We start from the raw sequence: 15,845 nt of genomic DNA, 5'->3' as shown, positions 1-15,845 counted from the left end.
ATAAATATATGTCGTATGTATCAAGATTTGATAATCATTGAGCTTGCCGTGGGCATGTGTTCCCCTTAGCAAGCACTTTCTCCTTCAAGTTTTACAACTAAGTCTCGCGTGGCAAAGCATCGAAAACCAGTGCCGTATTACCAGTTTCCATTTTCCTTCTAAACTCTCATCCCCCTTCTTTCAGTACTTATGGTCATCAGCACGGACAGCGATATCTACACTCCATTTCCGCAAAGCGTAATGATGGAGGACGGTCCTCAGTCCAGTGAGGATGGCTCCGGCCTACACTCACCCATCTTCGGGGCTCAATTTCCTCAGCCGCACGGAGACAGTAAGTTTTATCAGAACTCGTACTCTTTTCAAAACAACGTTAATCGTCATTTCACATGTTGTCCACAATAAAGTCCGCTATCATCAAGATCAACTAGATATACAACATGCAGCGGGTATCCTAGCCTCTCAGTTCGATTACCCCAATATCAACATCCACCCACACCCTCATCTTCTCGAAACTCCTTTGAATATTCACTCAAATCAGAATCCTCACCACCACAATTCATATCAGTCCGAGTCTTTCCTTACACAAAGAAATCATCTTGGTCTTGACATACCGCCCCATGCCTACCCTCACACCCGCCTTCCGCCCCCTCCAGCTCATGGCCCCGCCGTCAATTTGTCTTACCAAGGTCCCCCAAATCGCAGATATTCTCCCGAGGACTTGCGCCCACATTCTTATTCCTCAGGTGGTGGCTCAACACAACCCCCTGTAATACAAACTCCAGAGAGCACTCGATCCTCGGTCCCAATCTCAGAGTCAACCCCTCAACCTCAACCAGCAGCATCCACTTCCCAAGATCCGCCCCGCAGGGAAATTTCGAATCAAGTAATAGCTTGTCGGCAATGGTGCGTTCATTCTTATCCTTATTTCAGGCTGCTCATTCACGTGGTTGCTAAGTCGTGCGAGGAAAATTCGCTGCGACTCCACGAGACCAATTTGTCATAATTGTGTGCGCCGCTCGAATGAATGCCAATACGATGCAGCACCTAAACGGCGAGGGCCTGATAAAAGGCCAGGCACTCGCCAGCGCTCGTGTAAGAAACGTCCGACCGATGGTTCGTCCCCTCCTTCCCTTCCGTCCAAGCGGAAACGCACTTCGGTCAGGAATGACGACTTCGAGCTCCCGCGGGAGTCTCGCGGACTTGCCAATGTTCCTGTTTTACAACCTAATGGTGATAGAATTCGACTTCAACCCTCACTTTCACCTGCTGGGCCTGATTTTTCTTCGTCTATGCAAACGCGTGCAGCCTCAGACGACAGTTATCCGGTATGTTCATCTTATCGCACCTTTCCATCTGCCAAATAATTTTTGACTCGATCGCTTCTTGTCCAGCATCAAGTGGAGAAGTACCGCGTACCATCAACGCCCTCCCTACAATATAGTCGCAAGGAGTGGTGGGATAATTTGGCCATGAGCTACTCCGCTTCTCGGGATCAGTCGTACGTCATCTGCATTCTCGATTGCATGAATAGAACTAATTAATCATGTCTTATTTATCAGTTTAAAGGACATAGCATCAGATCTTTCAACATTGTAGGTCATCGACTGGTGACTCAGTTGGTTTGATTTAATCTTTGCCAAGGTTCACCGCTAGCGGGTATTGGTTATCATTCGTGAATGTTCCAGATTTCGTTCACAGCCTGTACAACCCTGAAGAACGTTCGCTTATGCAACCCTCACTTGTTTTTGCGGGGTTAGCTTTAGCAACCCTAATGAAATCGAGTGAGATGGAACTAGGGTCTGCAGGTCGCGAGCGCGCTGTCTGGCTTCGTGATAAGGCGCAGGCTTGGCTCGAAGCGTCATTGAATTCGCAATGGATAGACATCACCCTTGCGAAGGCTGCTCTTGTAAGTGTGCTTCCTGCTTCCCCTCTCAATCGCTGCTTACGTTCTATCCAGATTATCGCTGTGTATGAATCCTCGGCTCACCCACTCTATACCGTTGAACGTGCGAGACGCTCTCTAGCATATCTCGATGGAATTGTCCGCCAATTAGGCCTGACGTTCCTGGACGGCAATGAGCCAGATGTATCGACCTTCACCCCTAACGCTGTACCCATTGCTCACGGACGCCGTCCTTTTGACCAAATATCCAAGGACGGGGTCCGTACCCCTCATGCAATGTCTCGCAAGTGCGACTGTATCCCCCTTCCAAATTCATCTATCGCTACGGAGCAGTTTTCGTCATCATGGTCTTTCACGCCATCTTGGGATCCCTCATGGACCCCTGAGGAGATGCACAAGGAATCTTGCAGGAGGCTGTGTTGGAGCGCCCTTCACCTCGTGGCCAGGTACACGTCACATTGCATCGCGTTCCAGAAAGAGCCGAGCGACCTTTTTCTAACCGATCCTTCCAACGTTTGTTCCTTGTCCATGCATTTAGCTTAGGCTGACGGTCGTGCAGTTCCGGTTACTGTTCCCTGGTGAGATTTCACAACGAGGGTCCAACGAGCACAAGGCGCAGTCTTCGAAAGAATCAATATGGGCACTCTATTGCCGCAGCATGCTCCTTTGGATTTTCTGTACCACTCGTCTCCGGAAAAACGCTTTTAGCAGCACAGAGACAACCGACCTTGCAGTTGAAGCTTGGTCAGAAACCCTTGAGATTCAGGATGCCTTGGATACCCACACTTGCAACCTCGATATGACATTGTTATACATGTGTCGGGAGTACGTCTACAAGTACGTATATTTTACCTGCTTACTGTTTTCCATTGACGATAACAATTTTCTGCAGCACACAGATCATAATTACTCAGATTCTACGAGCGCAAGTACCTTTTTTTGGTATGACGTCAGACATACTGATGGTGGCGTATCTAGTGGCCACGCGGAGGCTGGAAATTCCCCTCAGTTCAACCGCAAACAGGCTGAGCAGTGGCGTAAGTGGCTCTATTTCCGCGATGTGTCGATTGATTGTGACGTCGGCGATGGCAGTGTACTACCAGAGCCTTTTCATCCGCAGAGTTAAAATGTCAATTCACCATCTCGGGGATCAAGATGGCCATCTTTTCACTAGGCAGCCGTTCCAGGTTACTTGGTTTGCAAGCCAAGTAGCAACGTAAGTCCAAGATGCATTCAGAGACACAAACCTGCTCAATACGGAATCCATACCACAGATGTCTTTCTTTGTGGGAAGAGGACAAGTCACATCTTGATGCTTTGGAAGTTGCTAAAGACATCATAGTACCAGTCGACGTGCTGAATACGTTGTGGCCTTGCCCAAGTTAGTTTTATAAGTTTCTCATCATTGTCACTGATCTGATGGGGATTCTTAGTGTTATTGAGTAAATGCGACGACTTGCGTAAGCGGGTGACAGAAGCTTGCCACTCCGTCAACATCACTGCGCCGCTGCCACCCAACTGTTCGCTCCCTCCACTTCTACGGGGTGGCGCATGAACCATCTCGGATTCAACATCTCATACCCAATGCCTCTTCTCCTACGATCCATCACAAATATTGCTCCCCTGTTAGTTTACGCCAGATGCTATGTCAATATTGTTTCGCTTTTGCAGCGTTGGTTATTACTGTATTCAATCTCCCTTACTCTTTTTTTCTTCATAATTCGGTCAAGCTTCGCAATAATTTACATCATCTGATGGTTTCGAAACCTGTTTGTATTGTACCACTTCCGATACCCCATCGATTGTCAATTTAGTTTGTTGCCTGTTTTTCAATAATATTATTGACGACGTATTACCCCCGCGCGGAGGATGAAGCAAACTTTTTACCTTTTGTGAGTTGAATGCCGAGATGTTTTTTGGGCTTCTTGATTCCGACGTAGTGATTGGATTTACCACTACCAGGTCGATCAGGGGATTAAGAAGCCCATGGAGGCAGTTGGATTTTCCACTTGAGGCTTACGGACACGGCATAATACTCCACACCACTGAAGATTATGATTTCAATGCTGAGTACGTATGTAACGAAATGTTCCATTGTTCATAGTATAATACCAACAGTCCTTTATGAATGCCAGCTTGACATCCGACCCCTGCGCCAATCCCCTCCCGAATCAGGTCCACGGGCAGAAGATCTCCCGGATCGTGCGCGGCTTGCATCTTCACGGGATCGCGAGTATGGTAAGGAAGGCACCCGGTAGGTATAGGCATTGATCACGTGCATAGCCCAGACGGATCTGCCCTGCGCGATCGCAGCAAGCTGTGCGCTTGTACGGTCGATGATAGGTCTCAACAGCGCGTCCCTGTACAACTGCCAATCCTCAGGGGTATAATCCCCGCGTCCTTGTCGATCTAGCCAGACAAGCGCATCAAACTTGATCATGAATTCGTTGAAGATGAGCTCTCGCTCTGGCAACAATGTACCACGGACAAATTGGACGCGCGCGGTTTGTTTTTCATAGTGCCACTGGGGACTAACATGAGCCGGGATGCCTATTTGAAGATCACAGGCCATGAAATAGGCTTTATCCCGCTGACGAACGAGGGCCATGTCATTCCCTATGAGACTCCGGAAGAGAGCCATTGATATGAGTGAGCGTTCATCCGAGATAAATTTTTGTTTGAACACGTGAGGAGGTACCAATTCTGCAATGTCTAGCAGGTAACGTTGTGTGCACATCGGCAGCTGCATAAAGCTGAGACCTGAAAGGGCGTAGGGAAGTGGTTCGTAGACCGGGACGGAAAATGCGGGCATCATAGCGGGAAATCGTTAGAGATAGGAGAGATATGATGATGGATACAAGATAATACAGCAGTCGCACTGAGACAATGGTTTGTGCCACCATGATGCGACCTAGCTTTATAGTCGAGAGGTGTGGCTACTGACTGCCATAGTCACAGCACATTGACAAGCGCTATCCAAGCTGCAGAAAAAAGATGATAAAGGGATCCTAGTGGATTCTAGTGGTCTGTGGGGCTTGTGGACTAAGCAACAAGCTTTGAGGAAACCAAGCAGACAGCATTGATCAAGATGGACATTAAATTTGAAGCTCCGCAAGTCCACCAGGAATGAGTGGTTACAGCGGCAAATGCCGAATGCTAGTGGTTAGCTAGCCATGTTTTTGGTAGTGATCTATGGACTCGTATTGGCCTTGCCCCTTCTATATCTTGTACAACAACGCACCTTATCGTCATCGCACCAGTCTCCACCAGTAGACTCAAAACCAGAAGAGAAGAAGTCTCTTAAGACCATCATGCAACCACCTAGGGACGACCTCGACCCCCCGAAGGATGACCCCTTCACCCTCGATCAACTCAAGGAGTTCGACTGGCTCCGACAATTCGAAGCCGATCTATGTATCCATTAAGGGTCTGTCCTCGGGTGTATGGGCTGATGATCCTTTTGCTCACTTCTAGTAGGCACTGTCTTTGATGTTACACGTAAAAGCGACGTGTACGGTCCCGGAAAATCATACAACATCTTCGCCGGGAGGGACGGCTCAAAGGGGCTTGGAATGTCCAGTTTGAATCCAGAGGACGCTGTACCAGACTACAGCGACTTACCAGAGAACGAGAAGAACGTTCTCAATGACTGGTTTTTATTTTTCCAGTACGTCCCGAAACAGGTTCGCTCAAACAAACATGTCATGGCGCTTATCTTCGCCTAACAGGAAACGATACAACATTGTCGGACGCGTTACAGATATGCCTACTTCAGTTTCTAATCTCGCTAATCTATAGCCATCACCCAAATCGATAAATCTTTGAGCTCTATTGCCGCATTTTGCTATAATAGTCGTTCAAACGAACGTGTACTATTGCATTATATCCCTATCATGCATTTTCACGAATACCTTTTGACAGAAATTTGATTTAGTCGTTCGCCAGCAAGTCGTCGGAACATTGTCCTAGTTACAGTGTCATCACCTGCCATCTGTGGGTATGATTCTGCTCGCCAGCGGCTGTGTGGCGTTCCACACGCCCTATATAGTGACATCTACATTTTGGAATCATCAGCAGACCCACGATGCGTGGTCTGGGACAGAAATGGATGCTCGACTATGCTTGAAAGGTGAATAAGATTCTGCCAGTACCTGTGCAACGAGCTCAACCTGCCCGCTGACACGGGCGCCTAACTAAATCCTATGCCTCCTCGGGAATGGTGCTTTACGGCGTCCGTAGATATCAGAATGCGCCATCAGTCGCCATCTTGATTCTTCTACTCCAAATGCTGCGCCGTTACAATCGAGAACATCAAGATCTCATGCACATGACAGTTACTTATCAAATTCGTGCTATACTTGGATTCGGTGGTGTAAACCTGCCACTAATGGCATGGCAGGACACCGCTCTTGTGATAACCCAATCATCCCACAGAGCCCAACGTGCTCGCGGATCCAACGCCGCTGCCCACTCTTAAGCGTGTGGTGTATAGATGGACGACTGATGGGGTTCTGTAAGCGAGCCATGTGCTGTTGTCTTACAATGATATTATCCTTAGCTCCGCATCAGGCTAAAATAAATCACCCATGGCCAAACACCCGGTTGCGTTGCCTGAATTTCTGATGAATTCAATCCCAAAGAATTAACGAGCGGTCAAGATAAGGTCTCCAATTACATAGGAATCGTATAAGAAGGGTATACTAGGTTTTGATCAATCCACGCTTCGGTAGAAAGAAGTGAGAGGAAGAGGGAAATGACACAACGATATAAAACACTCCTACGAACCAATCATAATACGTGTATGTTCAGAAGAGCGCACAGAACGATGATAGACGTGGGGATCTCAAAATAAGAGGACTGGATAGCCAAGATGTAGAGGTGTGAATGTCTGATGCGATGAAAGCTGGGAGAGCGAACTGCATGCGCGAGAGGCAGATGATGCATTGGGATAAAACAAAGACCAAAGGGAGAAGAGTGGTGCTGTGTGTGTCATCACAGCAGACCACATTCACGAAGATGAATCTGTAGCAGAATATCTTGAATAGCACTCAATACAACTACAAAGCATGGCAGAGTCAGTTTGTGTAAGACACGTAAGGGGAGGGGTTCTTACATCTGATTTGTTGAGTATCCGTTGCGCAAGTATAATGGGCGTATATTTGCTTGGTTGCCGCATTCTGATTGAGCGCAACGAAGCGGTGAAGCAAATAATCGCAAGCGGCATCATAGTTGTCGCCGCCACTGTAGTCTGGGAAGTAGTCACCAAGCGGTGAGTGTGGGAGTTTCTCAGCGAACAAGTCGATTTTGTTCAAGAACAAGATCTGTGGCAGGGAATAAGTATGTAATACGCCACGAGGTAGAAGTACGTACAATTGATGTCTTGACAAACCACCGTGAATTGCATATCGAGTCGAAGAGAGTCAGGGCCTCCTGCATGCGATTCTGTGGACGTAATCAATCTGAAAGGAGATACACTAATAAGGAGCTTTGGACTTACAACACTCTCATCTTCATACAACATTTGATCGTACTCGCTCAGGGATACCAGAAATACCAACGCTGTGACGTTCTCGAAGCAGTGAATCCACTTCTTACGTTCACTCCGTTGACCTCCGACATCAAAGAGTTTGTACGTAAGTTCGCCGACCTTGAATGTGGTTTCGGTGATACCAGTGGTCTTCACTCTACTCCGCAAGATATCTTGATCCGTCGGCAAGTACCCTGGTCCGCACATGCGGTCGATTGCGTTGAAGTAGTAGACAGCAGAATCATTCAACTGGAACTCCCGTGACCGACGAACAGCCTCTTTGACACCCGAGTCTCGCCAAAGTCCTCGAATGGCGTCGGCGACATCCCTTGGGAGCACATCACCCTCAATCTGGCCAGGAAGAGCGAGAATTATGGCACGACGAGCATCATTCTGTGGTGATAAAGATATATCGAGCTGAGGCATAGCCTCAAGAATGGCGCTAGAAGATCTTTCAGGTTACAATCGAGTTTCAACCGGGTGATGATACGCACCGCATGGACTGAACGGTGTTTGAGTAAATGATTTCTTTGTAGGAATCCCGTTCAGAGTCGTTATAGCCGCCATGATGGATGAGTTTCATCTGCTTGAGGACGGTAGACTACGAAAACACAGTTCTTCAGCGATGTGTTCGGAGTGGTCAATGAGTAATTGACCTTTCCTGACTCTCCTGCTCCTAACAGCAACATTTTAATTTCATTCTTGGCCATCATTCGATCTCGTCTGAGTTGGTTTTCAATCTCATCGTTGCCTACAGAAAACGAATTCAAGTCAGGTATCGTTAGGATGAAGGGCGTTGTAACACGCACGAGCCTTGGCCTCGCTGTCAACGGCAGTAGATTGAACACAACCCATGTTTGGGAAAGGAGGAGGTGCGTGAATAGAAAAAGAGGAACAATGTGGACAAGAAGACAGTAGAAGTAAAGATCAAAAGTTTCGAAGGAGCGGGGTGATCCAACAATAATTAGTGGGAAGTCAGCAAGCAAAAGAAGAAACCAATAGCATGGTCAACAGTCCCCGAATTTATTATATTTGCTTAATTATTTTTCACGGCATCGTACTTCGGCATCTAGAACTCTGACAGCATATCCCATACATAATCAACATGCAAACTACTGCATAGTAAAAGTGTGTAAGTATTCGGTTCGCAACTTCAAGTCTAGACTCAGAGCAGAATGTTCGAGAGCTTGTACAGTTATAACTTATCCACGCGTACATATGCAAATAGACAATGGCATTGACAAGCTACAGCCATCGCCTGGACCATTAGTGGGAACATTGTACCTGGTAATAATTCGGTGCTTGTAGTAGATGTAGTTTTAGTTTTTTGATAGACATTCTCAGTCAAGAGCAATGGTCCAATAGCATTAAAGTACTTGTAATGGTATACCAAGAGACCTTTGCACATCAACATATGTGGCACTAACCCCGTAAAAGGTTCATGCGGAAAAAAAAAAGTTAAGTTGAGGGGAGCCCTGGTAACTGTCGGCCGCTGCTCACAGTGACGGGACTCCGCCCATGACAGGAAGTGACAAGCCTTGCCGCCAAAATTATGTAATATTTTATGTATTGCTAATAGAACTTCCTATCACCATTAGATCACGTGCCGGACTACGACCCTTCTTCAACCAAAAGGATGGCCCAAGAGATGTCTGCTGAGGAACCTTGTAACCGTCCTGGAATTCGGGACGCGGTTCTTCCAATTTTCAACCCCGAAGCTGCAGTATACGATCCCCCACCGCCATACCCATCCCAAGGACGGCGCCCACGCGCGACTCGACATAGTCGGAGACATCACTTACCAGCGCCATTATCGCCGCAGCCTCTAGATTCAGATCGTGCTTCAGGACATATTTCCCCTCAATTATCGGTCTCAAATCATTCATTCCCTCGCACTGAAGATGCCACAGAGCAAACACCGCTACTAAGTGATTTTCTGCCAGGCTTTGCCCAACGTTCGCCGGGACGCCAGAGAACATATTCGCAGTCGAGCACAATTGTTTCGTCCAATTCATTTGTGCCCTCTTTAGCGCAAACAGTGCTATCACTACTCCATTCTGATCCAGATATAGAATCGGACGTTGACATATATGAGGCAATCGGGGACGACCGTGACTATCCGTATGCACACGATGGTCATCAGAGGCGTCAGCAACGTCCCGGTGCAACAATAGAATCACAATCTGGAAGCTCGCACCGGTTGTCACTGTTTTCGCGGCGTTTCTGGTCTCGTTACTTCAGACCCATGACTCGCAGAGCATACCATGCTGCTGTATTCCATCTTCTAGTGATCAATTTTCCCTATGCCCTTCTTGCATGGGTTTACCTTTTTGTGTTTACTTTGGTGAGCATTTTGTTCTACCCTCTATTTTTCCTTCTCCTGGCGTTCAGTTTGGAATCAAAAATTCTGACCGGCCTTTGTAGGTTGGTACAACGTTATTAATTGCCTTGCCTTTGGGTGCTCTCCTATGTTTCCTTAATTTGCTCGGTGCCAGGGCGTTTGCGAGGGGAGAAGTGCGTCTCGCTTCCGTCTTAAATTTCAAATTGAATATGAAACTGGATCACTCGTAGCTTGGTCTCCAAACAACATTCCATGGCCCTCTTGCTTACCCAACTCCTTATCCGCCCCTACCTATCTTTCAGCGTGTGCGATCATCTGGCGTAGAATCAGGGTCACCATATCACGAATCTTCATTCTACAAAAACACGATAGCCATGGTATGTCCAATTCGTCTTTCTTCCTCTAGCCAAAAGCCCTCTTACCTCCATTCTTCGACTTCCCATTGTCATAGTTCACGGACTGGACATCCTATCAGGCGTTATTCTATTTCTTGGTTATCAAACCGAGTATCACTTTGTTGCTAACCATCCCCCTGGTGGTAGTGGTCCCTGTGTCTTATGTGCTGGTGTTTCCTGCCCCAATGGTCCTCAGAATTGTTCGAAAGCTGGGAATATGGCAGGCCAATGTTGCTGTAGAAGGTTTATACTTGGCGGTGTCGTGATCTTCGATTCATCTGCTTAGAGTACACATGTATCTATAGTACGTAGATATTCACTTTTATCAACATGCTGTGAAACATGCTGTGAAGGTGGCGTGACCAAGTTGGGCGCCTAATTTTTGAAGAAGATACCCACGTTCTTAGGCTGACGCGGCTTGACTTGCTTCCTCCTCGTTGCATGAGAATCAGAACAGGACCGTAGTGACAGTCCTCAACTATTTTGTTGCCTCACTCCTCACTATTTGTTTGTCTGTTCCCTAGACGCTAATAGTTTTAAGCTAACTTGTTTGCTCCTTATAGCCTATTTGCACCACACAGTATATCACCTTACAGCGTTTATTAGATACCATCTTCCTCTTATCCTCACACACCCACCTTATTGCCTACATTTCCACTATTTGCACTCAAAGTGTCCTTCCTCGCAGCGTTGGCTTGTCCACTCACCTTGAGACATTACCATTACCATGGACGCTCTCAAGTCGCTCGTGCAACCCCTCGTCGGAGGCGCAGGAGGCTCCTCAGTTATTGACGGCATGAAGCTCGTCGTCCTGGGAGGAACAGTCGAGACAGCCAGAAGGGCCTCTAGCTCAGCTTGGTATGTCCTGAATCATTCTCATCCACCTCCTTGCTGACGACGGCACACATCAAAAGGTCTCATTTCCTCAACTGTAAGGAGTTGTCTGTCATTCAAAGCCTTTTTCTGACACCGTCACACAGCATTCTTCCTCACTGCGCATTTCTCGGAAGAGGATTATCCTTATGATTGGCTCATGCTGTGGCTCTCACGCCGCCCTGAGTGGCAGCGCTCTAGGGAGTTCGAGACCACTACTCGCACCACAACCCCTGGCTTCTCAGGATCTCGCCAAGCAGACAATTCATTTGGCGATGACGAAGAGGAAGAGGGCGACGAAGATTCACCCCCCGGCAAAGTCAAGACACGTGTCGTATTCCAACCGACCTTCGACACCACACATACTATTTATTACAAGGGTCACTGGCTCAGGGTCCGTCGCAGTAAAAAGCAAGACGGTAGCGGATGCGAAGTCTTGTCAATAAGGTAATATTCAAATTCCTTTTCTGACTCATTCTTGGCCTCGTGGCTGATGTATGCTGGCATAACAGCGTTGTCGCGCGGAATAATACCATCCTCAAGCAACTTGTCTTACAAGCCAAGAAGGAGTATGAAGCTGAGGCAATACACAGAATCCAAATCTACTTTGCGGACTCGCACGGTAGCTGGCGGTGGACCGACTCTCGTCATAAACGCCCTATGTCGTCCATTGTTCTCAACCCTGGGGTAAAGGAGATGCTTCTCAACGACACACGTGACTTTTTGAAGTCCGAGAAGGTAATTTCGGTATTTTATCAAAGCCACGTTTCATTCTAATACATTTACAGTGGTACGCGGATCGCGGCATTCCATTCCGCCGCGGCTACCTGTTGCATGGCGTACCTGGCTCCGGAAAGAGCTCCCTTATACATGCCATTGCGGGCGAACTTATGCTTGACATTTACGTTGTGTCACTGTCTTCTTCGTGGATCAGCGATAGTACATTGACCACCCTCATGGGCCGTGTCCCAGCTCGCTGCATCGTGCTTCTCGAGGATCTCGATGCGGCGTTTACGCGCAGTGTCACACGTGATAAGAGCTCCAATGGCACTCCGGACTCATCGAGCAATAGCTCGGAGGAGGGCACTCCGGAACAGCCCGTGACGAGCAGCAGCTCGAGGCACAGACGCCATAAGGACCACATCTCCGATGTAAACACGCTGAGTTTGAGCGGCTTGCTGAACGCCTTGGACGGTGTAGCTGCTGCCGAAGGTCGCATCCTCTTCGCGTAAGTTTGGGATTCTTCTTCGGTTTAGAACACTCTGACGTGCGCTTATAGTACCACTAACCACCTGGAGCGTCTTGACCCTGCGCTCTCACGTCCTGGCCGTATGGATGTTTGGGTTGAGTTCAAGAATTCTTCGAAGTGGCAAGCGGAGGCTCTGTTCCGCAACTTCTTCCCGTCCACGGATCAAGATACTGAAGTCATAGAGGGGGATATCGAAGGAATTGATCTACCCACAACGCCCCAGTCGTCTTCTCCATCACCGTCTTCGCAGTCTTCAACGTTGTGGTCTCTTTCTCCGTCGTTCTCGTCGTCGACGTCATCTCTGGCGTCTTCCAAGGATTCTTCTCCCGCAAAGCCTCCCCGAGATGGCTTTGGTTCCAAAAACCAAGCCTACTTGCCGCCTCCAGTCGAGGAGCATCTCACTGCATGCCAGCACTCCGCCAAGCCTTTGGATGGTGCCAGACTCGCTACGCTCGCGAAAATGTTTGCAGATTCAATCCCAGATGACGAGTTCAGCGTTGCGGCGCTGCAAGGCTGTGAGTTTCTTCTGATTATATGGCGCCCCTTGTGCTTTGATGTTCCTTTCCATCGTGCTTTACTTGGTCTAATGTGGGCGGGGTGGTGAGTGAGGTACAATCATATGCTGACACATCTTTGCACGACTTTAGATCTGCTCAAGAACAAGTCACAACCTGAGGCCGCCGCCAATGGAGCTGCTGCCTGGGTAATCAGCGAGAGGGAGCTCAGGGAACGCTTGAGAAAGGAAAAGGAGGCTCGTGAGCTCAAGGAAAAACTTGATGTGAGTATTCGGGTTGTCCCCTGTTCCCCTGTTTATCCGACTTAACTGACGTACTCTACCTAGCGTGAGAAACGGCGCAAGGAACTCTTGGAAAAGGAGAAGGAGAAGGCTGAGCTTGAGAAGAAAGAACTTGAGCTTGCTAAGCTCAGACAACAGCTCCAGGAACAGGAAGCCAAAGACAAGCCCGAAGCTGACAAGAAGGACGAGATTGTGCCCATTCTAGATCTTTCCGTCGACGATAACAAGGGTGAGCCTTCTACCGATGACGACAGCGATGAGGAGAACGTGCCACCTCCCTCCACTCCACCTGAAGCGGTTTGGATCCAAGTTGCCGACTCGAGTTGACTCTCTGCAGACGGTCCCGTTGCGGTGGATGCATTTGATCCCGATGTTTCCATTTTAGAGCCGATTGTGGCACTCCTGCATGAGGATCCACCTGCACGGGACGTCACACAACCGACGACGCAAACCATCATTACCAGACCAGCTCAAATGGCCAACGTTCTGACGCTGCGTCACGCTGGAGGCTTCATGTTGGTGTATTATATGCTCCATTTCTATTTCATTCATCTCTACGCAATGCTATTACATGTCAATCCCGTTGGGCGGAGGAGGCAGGCTTAGGGGTTCTAGAATGACTTGCGATGCCTTGCTTCTTTCGTTTTGACACTCATACAATCAACTATTCCAAATTCCACTGCATGTTCACAACTGATATCGTCGTTTCTTCCCGGCCCATTGTATATCTTGCTCACCTCCTTCGCACCGGTTCCATTCCTCCACTCGCATCTAATGTTCCTGCAGTGCTGTTATCTTGTTTGGTAGCCTGGTCAATGTATATTCGCACGTTGGACTCTTATCTCTCGCTTGTCAGAAAATTCTCAATGTCCTGAGAAAGAAATCGTTGGCTGTCTACATTTCGATTGCTGACATCCACGTGTTGCAAATTGAACTTTCCATAACTTGGTACAGCGAGGAGCAATATCTAGAATACAGATCTGCTCGCCTCAAGCTCAATATGCGCTAACTTGCTGTGGGAGACCGTTGGGGAAGTATTGTGCGAAAAGGTCCGGGTAGTGACGTTGCGCAACGTCGGGGTGACTCCTGACGGATGATTATTATTAATAGTCACATTCAAACGGTGCATAGCCAATTGGAGAACTTACTTCACTCGCCCGATGAGATTCACTTTTCCAGATGGCTCACGGTCAAACTCTGTGAAGTTGACGGCTGTAGAGCATGCATCAATAATGTCGTGACAAACAAGCAAATGACGAACAGTCAGTCTGAACAGGATCTCCTCGAAGCTGTTTAAGCTGAAGGATCTCAGGTGGGACTGTAAAATGGTGATCAAGGTATGTGAAACAAGTATTTAATCGAAGGCACTCACAGTCTAAGACTTCATCAGCAAGGCAAGCATTCAAACTGATATTCTGGAAAAACGGCACAGAGTAGCGGGGAGTCGAACCCACAGGAGGAGATAAGACGCGGTGCGATGTGGCTCTCGCCAATCCACGGGTAACAAACTCGAGTGCTAGACCGTTTCAACAAAGAAGTCAGAGTTGAAATTAAAAGTGTTGTGCACTGGTAGTTTGCAGCCCACCTACCCTTTCCGATATTCACAACGAACGTTCCTGGGATAGGAGGAACGTCAATCCATTGCCCAGAAAGGTTTTGTACCTGCAGTCCGCGATGAGGGGAAGCGACAAGAAGGAAGGTCAGGAAGCCAGCGTCATAGTGGGGGCCAACGCCTTGATCAGTTAGAGAACCATCATTAGCGGGGTATTTGACGATCTGAAAATAGGTGAATCCTGATCTCCATAGAATACAGTGACCCTCGTTCGATATTTACCTTTCCGCGGTGCTGCATCAATTCATCAGTATCATAAAACTTGTTTAATGCATCGGAAGGAAGACCGAAAGCCTCCGCGAGTAAGCTGATGAATCGGTAGCTCAGGGCCTGAACTTGTTGGAGATATGTCTCCATTGTGTTTTTAAACCCTGGGATAAGATCCTCATCTGGCCACTAAGTGGATTCAGTTCAATTCGGGTAGCTTGAAATGATTAAATACAGAACCCTCACCTGGGAAGGTCCCCACAGGCGCAGATGCTCAGGGGCGCCGGGTTTCCACTGCGTCTCATGAGGTGTTGCGAAGTCAAATTGCTCTCTGTAATCTGTCTTGCCTTTGGTAAATTCCGCACCTAGCTTGGAGTACCCAAGGAAATGCGGTGAATTCGCCATAAAAATCTGGTTCTTGGCCTCCTGGGGAAGGTCAAAGAGTCGGGGAATATAGTCAATTAAATCATTGGTAACTTTCTGTGAGACGGTGTGGTTGTTGAGATACAAGAATCCGACATTTATCAACGCATGTCGAAGCTGCAGGATGAACTCTTGTTTCGTGGCATGATCGGACACGAGAGCAAAGTCGAGGACTGGGACACTAGTGAAGTTAGCTGCCATTGCAAGTTGTGGACAACCGGTCAAACGGAAGAGCGAAGGAGGACTCCGAGTCAGCATGAATTGATGCCATGATCAGCAGGTATAACGCCATCGTGCATGACCACGATTCGAATTCACATTATGACGTTACATTCCGGCCCGCCAATCACAGTGAGAATGCGAAACACAATGTACATTGTACGACTGTTACACCTTTGACTCAGTAAGAAATCTATGACTACCAATCTAAATTGATTAACAAGTAGTGAAAAGTTATTATAATAAAGAAACCATTGGAATGACCAAGGTTAAACAAATAGAAAAATGCAGAAGTATCAA

General features: G+C 47.9%; 7 protein-coding genes across 7 annotated transcripts; 4 read left to right on the top strand and 3 right to left on the bottom strand.

Annotated features, from left to right (window-relative positions):
• Nucleotides 1-189: 189 nt before the first annotated feature.
• EDB93DRAFT_1102146 (uncharacterized protein) lies at nucleotides 190-3,458 on the top strand (the record flags this gene model as incomplete). The annotated part of the gene is made up of 12 exons (XM_041447174.1): nucleotides 190-331; nucleotides 429-903; nucleotides 956-1,325; nucleotides 1,392-1,498; nucleotides 1,560-1,592; nucleotides 1,642-1,906; nucleotides 1,958-2,349; nucleotides 2,447-2,740; nucleotides 2,882-2,940; nucleotides 2,996-3,119; nucleotides 3,178-3,284; nucleotides 3,337-3,458. 12 exons carry the CDS (start codon nucleotides 190-192, stop codon nucleotides 3,456-3,458), a joined length of 2,490 nt encoding a protein of 829 aa, XP_041309889.1.
• Nucleotides 3,459-4,133: 675 nt separating this feature from the next.
• On the bottom strand, nucleotides 4,134-4,718 carry EDB93DRAFT_1061433 (uncharacterized protein; the record flags this gene model as incomplete). The annotated part of the gene is made up of 1 exon (XM_041444835.1): nucleotides 4,134-4,718. A coding segment is annotated over one exon (585 nt), but the record flags the coding sequence as incomplete, so codon positions are not given.
• Nucleotides 4,719-5,076: 358 nt separating this feature from the next.
• On the top strand, nucleotides 5,077-5,701 carry EDB93DRAFT_1239433 (cytochrome b5; the record flags this gene model as incomplete). The annotated part of the gene is made up of 3 exons (XM_041451631.1): nucleotides 5,077-5,317; nucleotides 5,381-5,570; nucleotides 5,632-5,701. The coding sequence occupies 3 exons, from the start codon at nucleotides 5,077-5,079 to the stop codon at nucleotides 5,699-5,701; spliced, it is 501 nt and encodes a 166-aa protein (XP_041309887.1).
• An 862-nt stretch (nucleotides 5,702-6,563) lies between these two features.
• EDB93DRAFT_1267525 (G protein alpha-subunit) lies at nucleotides 6,564-8,285 on the bottom strand (the record flags this gene model as incomplete). The annotated part of the gene is made up of 7 exons (XM_041454269.1): nucleotides 6,564-6,960; nucleotides 7,017-7,224; nucleotides 7,274-7,345; nucleotides 7,401-7,881; nucleotides 7,925-8,031; nucleotides 8,087-8,181; nucleotides 8,240-8,285. The coding sequence occupies 7 exons, from the start codon at nucleotides 8,283-8,285 to the stop codon at nucleotides 6,896-6,898; spliced, it is 1,074 nt and encodes a 357-aa protein (XP_041309886.1). The 3' UTR covers nucleotides 6,564-6,895.
• Nucleotides 8,286-9,041: 756 nt separating this feature from the next.
• On the top strand, nucleotides 9,042-10,523 carry EDB93DRAFT_1131688 (uncharacterized protein). Its single transcript, XM_041448974.1, has 4 exons — nucleotides 9,042-9,774; nucleotides 9,855-9,944; nucleotides 10,002-10,148; nucleotides 10,223-10,523. The coding sequence occupies exons 1-4, from the start codon at nucleotides 9,067-9,069 to the stop codon at nucleotides 10,430-10,432; spliced, it is 1,155 nt and encodes a 384-aa protein (XP_041309885.1). The 5' UTR covers nucleotides 9,042-9,066; the 3' UTR covers nucleotides 10,433-10,523.
• A 370-nt stretch (nucleotides 10,524-10,893) lies between these two features.
• On the top strand, nucleotides 10,894-13,411 carry EDB93DRAFT_1081442 (uncharacterized protein; the record flags this gene model as incomplete). The annotated part of the gene is made up of 8 exons (XM_041445620.1): nucleotides 10,894-11,024; nucleotides 11,081-11,097; nucleotides 11,147-11,486; nucleotides 11,552-11,777; nucleotides 11,828-12,267; nucleotides 12,319-12,803; nucleotides 12,936-13,066; nucleotides 13,130-13,411. The coding sequence occupies 8 exons, from the start codon at nucleotides 10,894-10,896 to the stop codon at nucleotides 13,409-13,411; spliced, it is 2,052 nt and encodes a 683-aa protein (XP_041309884.1).
• A 534-nt stretch (nucleotides 13,412-13,945) lies between these two features.
• EDB93DRAFT_1131681 (uncharacterized protein) lies at nucleotides 13,946-15,613 on the bottom strand. Its single transcript, XM_041448973.1, has 7 exons — nucleotides 15,150-15,613; nucleotides 14,919-15,092; nucleotides 14,674-14,860; nucleotides 14,457-14,600; nucleotides 14,346-14,402; nucleotides 14,233-14,296; nucleotides 13,946-14,170 (listed from the first exon to the last, which is right to left on the bottom strand). The coding sequence occupies exons 1-7, from the start codon at nucleotides 15,582-15,584 to the stop codon at nucleotides 14,080-14,082; spliced, it is 1,152 nt and encodes a 383-aa protein (XP_041309883.1). The 5' UTR covers nucleotides 15,585-15,613; the 3' UTR covers nucleotides 13,946-14,079.
• Nucleotides 15,614-15,845: the final 232 nt, after the last annotated feature.

The sequence above is a fragment of the Suillus bovinus genome, assembly GCF_016758785.1.
Source record: "Suillus bovinus strain UH-Sbo-P2 chromosome Unknown EDB93scaffold_13, whole genome shotgun sequence".
Classification (NCBI taxonomy): domain Eukaryota; kingdom Fungi; phylum Basidiomycota; class Agaricomycetes; order Boletales; family Suillaceae; genus Suillus; species Suillus bovinus.
Note: the sequence above shows the minus strand (reverse complement) of the source record. Positions and strands in the feature narration are given on the sequence as shown.